The following is a 3,092-nucleotide window of genomic DNA, read 5'->3' as shown; positions in this document are numbered from 1 at the left end:
ATTGTAAAAAGGATGAGGCTCAGTTTTTAAATCACCTGTCTACGTCAAACGGCTCTGGGGAAAAACCTGTTAGTAATGTAAATACAGGAACTTCGTTTTTGTCGTTAGTATTCTCATCTCGTATATTGTGCGGTTTTCATTGTTGCCTAGCCAAGTGCCGATCACATATTATAGAGAAGCTTAAATAGCATTGGAGAAGTATGCCAGTTTGAACCTTTAATACATTTTTTTAGTGTTATTTGTAATGAATAAACATGGGCACCGACGATAAATTTTAGGGAGGTTCATTTGCACCTACGCAAAAGACTACAATATAATATCATACAGTTTGTTTTTATATTTAAATCTCGCGGGTTTTTGAAAATGCTTAATCATAAAAAACCTATGGGGTTGATAGTTCCCATTGTTGCAGATTTATTCATTGAGTTATGTTGTTTGTGATTTATTTTTGGCATTGGGGTGCACGTGCACCTATTTGCACCCTCTGGAGCCCATGTGAATAAGAAATATGATGTTGTTCCGGCGGTCTAGCGGTATGATTTTTATAACAGGGAGTTCTGAGGGACAGGAACGTTCTCATGTTTTACTTACAACACTTAATTTGACGATAGTAACGTAGTTATGGCCCATAACTTTGAAGGGGTTGTTGAATGAGCGAGAAATATTTTTAAGCAAAAAATAAGACTGGCATTTTAGATGCATTGAATGAATAGGAATTTATGTAGAAATATAAAATATTTTCGTGGGAATATTCTCACTGCCTTGAAGCGTAGTTGTACTGCGTGGCACAACACGGATCTGAGGTCATAGGTTCGAATCTCGGATCAGGCAAAGCGATATTGGGTTATTCTGCTCAGCATCAGTCAACACATCACATCATGACGGAATACACAGCGAAAAGCGCGTGCATTACTTGCGTTTCTGCTTACCACTTCAGCAATGTCCAAGCTAATGGAATTGTTATTGTGGGTATTAGTTATACCTTTGAGAATACACGAGAAATGACTTGGTATAATACTTGATATTCATTTGTAAAATTTGTAATATATTTAGACTAGATTTAGAACAAGTTATTATTCAAACATCTTTGATTATTCTCGATATTGTTATACAATTTCCTGATCATTCAAATCAAATAAAATCAAGGACATTATTACATAATATTATCTTATTAAATGTCATCATCATCTACTTATTTTATACATTATCGGCACAACTTACGTCGGAAATATGGAAACATTTTCAAATAATTTACTTAAAAATCAAATTTAGGGCTTTTTGAGAGTTTTAAACTACCAAAACATTCCTTAAAATGCCTTTTAATAGTGTTGGTTTCGAATTAAAATAATGCGAGCTTTAGGACGAAATGCACGAAATCACAATCAATCAATATTCACATTGTAATAATTTTGAAACTACCAATGTTAAATTAACATATTGTGAAAATATGACGTTTAATTATTTTTTCTACATATTTTATAATTTTGAGTAGATAGCTTCAAAACATATAACTAGCGAACCGTTTTTCTGGAACAGTGTATTCAAGTCGGTAGTCTAATAAATAGGTCCGTCGAACGTTGCGACCAATGCCCAGTGAGGGGCATTTTGCTTGTTTGACGCCATAAAGATCAGTTCATATAACAATAACATCATTTTGATCCACACCTTTATAACAGTCGCTATATCTATTCACATATTCTTTGTAACCCTTCTGATATTTTAGAGCAAATGAATTGTTAGGTTGCGTACTTCCAAACATAGAATTGCCATTAATATCAAGTTTGATCACACCGAAATACACTTCTTCTAAATTACTTCTGTCTTCTGTTCTCTTCTCTTTGATTATCAAAGGTTCTTCAGCAGGTAGAAGAAGCATTGTATCTTTAAGTTCGTCACCAAGTTTCACTTTAGCTTGAATGGTCCCGTTAATCTTATTGCTGTCTTGAGGTTTCATTTCCATTGGTAAGTGGCATTCAACACATCGTATTTGATTGTTATAATCAGTGTTCAATGGAACTGGAAATAAGCGATCATTTAGATAAAATCTGTAGACGCATTGATGATCTCCAAGAGCTGTTGCTGATCCTACATTCTTGATTCTGGATCTAGCTGAATGACATTCGAAGTAGTTCTTATTGCGGAATTCTTTCAAAGATTTAATAACATCCTCATCGTCGACATCTAAGAATCCGTTTTCCGATTCCGATTCTGAATGTATTCTGAAAATAGTGTCATCAGATATTGTTCGCGCTTCTGGGAGTTCTTTTATAGTGTTAAGCGATGTTTTCCTGATATGTTCGGTTTCGTGCACCGATTCTGTTGAGAGATCGAAATTTTCATTCATGTAGTATTGTTGTACGGATTTAGTTCTCTCGCAGTTTGTGTTATTTCTATTATTTGTATTAGAGGACGTAGCACACAAGTTTTGATTAGTTTTGTATCGACTTATTTCGCTTTGACTATCAGTGTTTCTGTTTTGTAAGGAATCGCCGCATTTTCTACACACATCTAGGGGACTTGCTTTTCTGACAGGCTTTTTGTTGAAACTAAGATCGGATTTGGCTGTTTTCTTCACCTTTGGTAAAGCGTTGGATATCACTCCAGCGGAAGAACTCTTGCCCTCGTCGGTAGAACCAGTTAGTTTCTTGGAAATCAATATTTTCTTTGGTACCACGATTCTGCTTGCAGATTTATTTTTGCAATTGTAACGATAAGCATTGCTTGTATATTTGTTGCAAGTGCTTTTAGATGCTGTGTTGCTTACTTTGCTTGACATTTTAAATGTGTAAGTAAAATGATATTTGTTTCGTAAACGTTGTCATGGAAATGAATTAATGATTTTAAACGTTGCTATGAGGAACCGTTATTTTCTGAAGTTGTACATATACTTTATGTTTTATAATGGAATTGTATTCTGTGATTATTATTTATTTCAATTTGTCGTTTTATAATCTAAAAATGCATATTAGGTGTTAAATAATTTTAAAGAATGGTGCTTTATTGACATCTAGCGGCGAATAGAAAGACTAAGTAAGTACAATAGGTACATCATAGATAGCGCTTCAAATCTGATAATAATTGTCGCCTAATTA

At 34.1% G+C, this 3,092-nt stretch overlaps 1 protein-coding gene across 1 annotated transcript; it reads right to left on the bottom strand.

Moving 5' to 3' along the window:
* Positions 1–1,077: 1,077 nt before the first annotated feature.
* Positions 1,078–2,808, bottom strand: LOC115448433. The gene has a single exon (XM_030175868.2). The coding sequence runs from the start codon at positions 2,774–2,776 to the stop codon at positions 1,634–1,636; it is 1,143 nt and encodes a 380-aa protein (XP_030031728.2). The 5' UTR covers positions 2,777–2,808; the 3' UTR covers positions 1,078–1,633.
* Between the last annotated feature and the right edge of the window lie 284 nt (positions 2,809–3,092).

This window comes from Manduca sexta, chromosome 9 (assembly GCF_014839805.1).
Source record: "Manduca sexta isolate Smith_Timp_Sample1 chromosome 9, JHU_Msex_v1.0, whole genome shotgun sequence".
In the NCBI taxonomy this organism is placed as follows: domain Eukaryota; kingdom Metazoa; phylum Arthropoda; class Insecta; order Lepidoptera; family Sphingidae; genus Manduca; species Manduca sexta.
The sequence above is the reverse complement of the archived record's forward strand: the minus strand, read 5'-3'. Positions and strand labels throughout refer to the sequence as shown.

Bases quoted from the DNA above. Each gene is read 5' to 3' on its own strand.
- LOC115448433 (XM_030175868.2), bottom strand. From the start codon at position 2,776: ATGTCAAGCAAAGTAAGCAACACAGCATCTAAAAGCACTTGCAACAAA.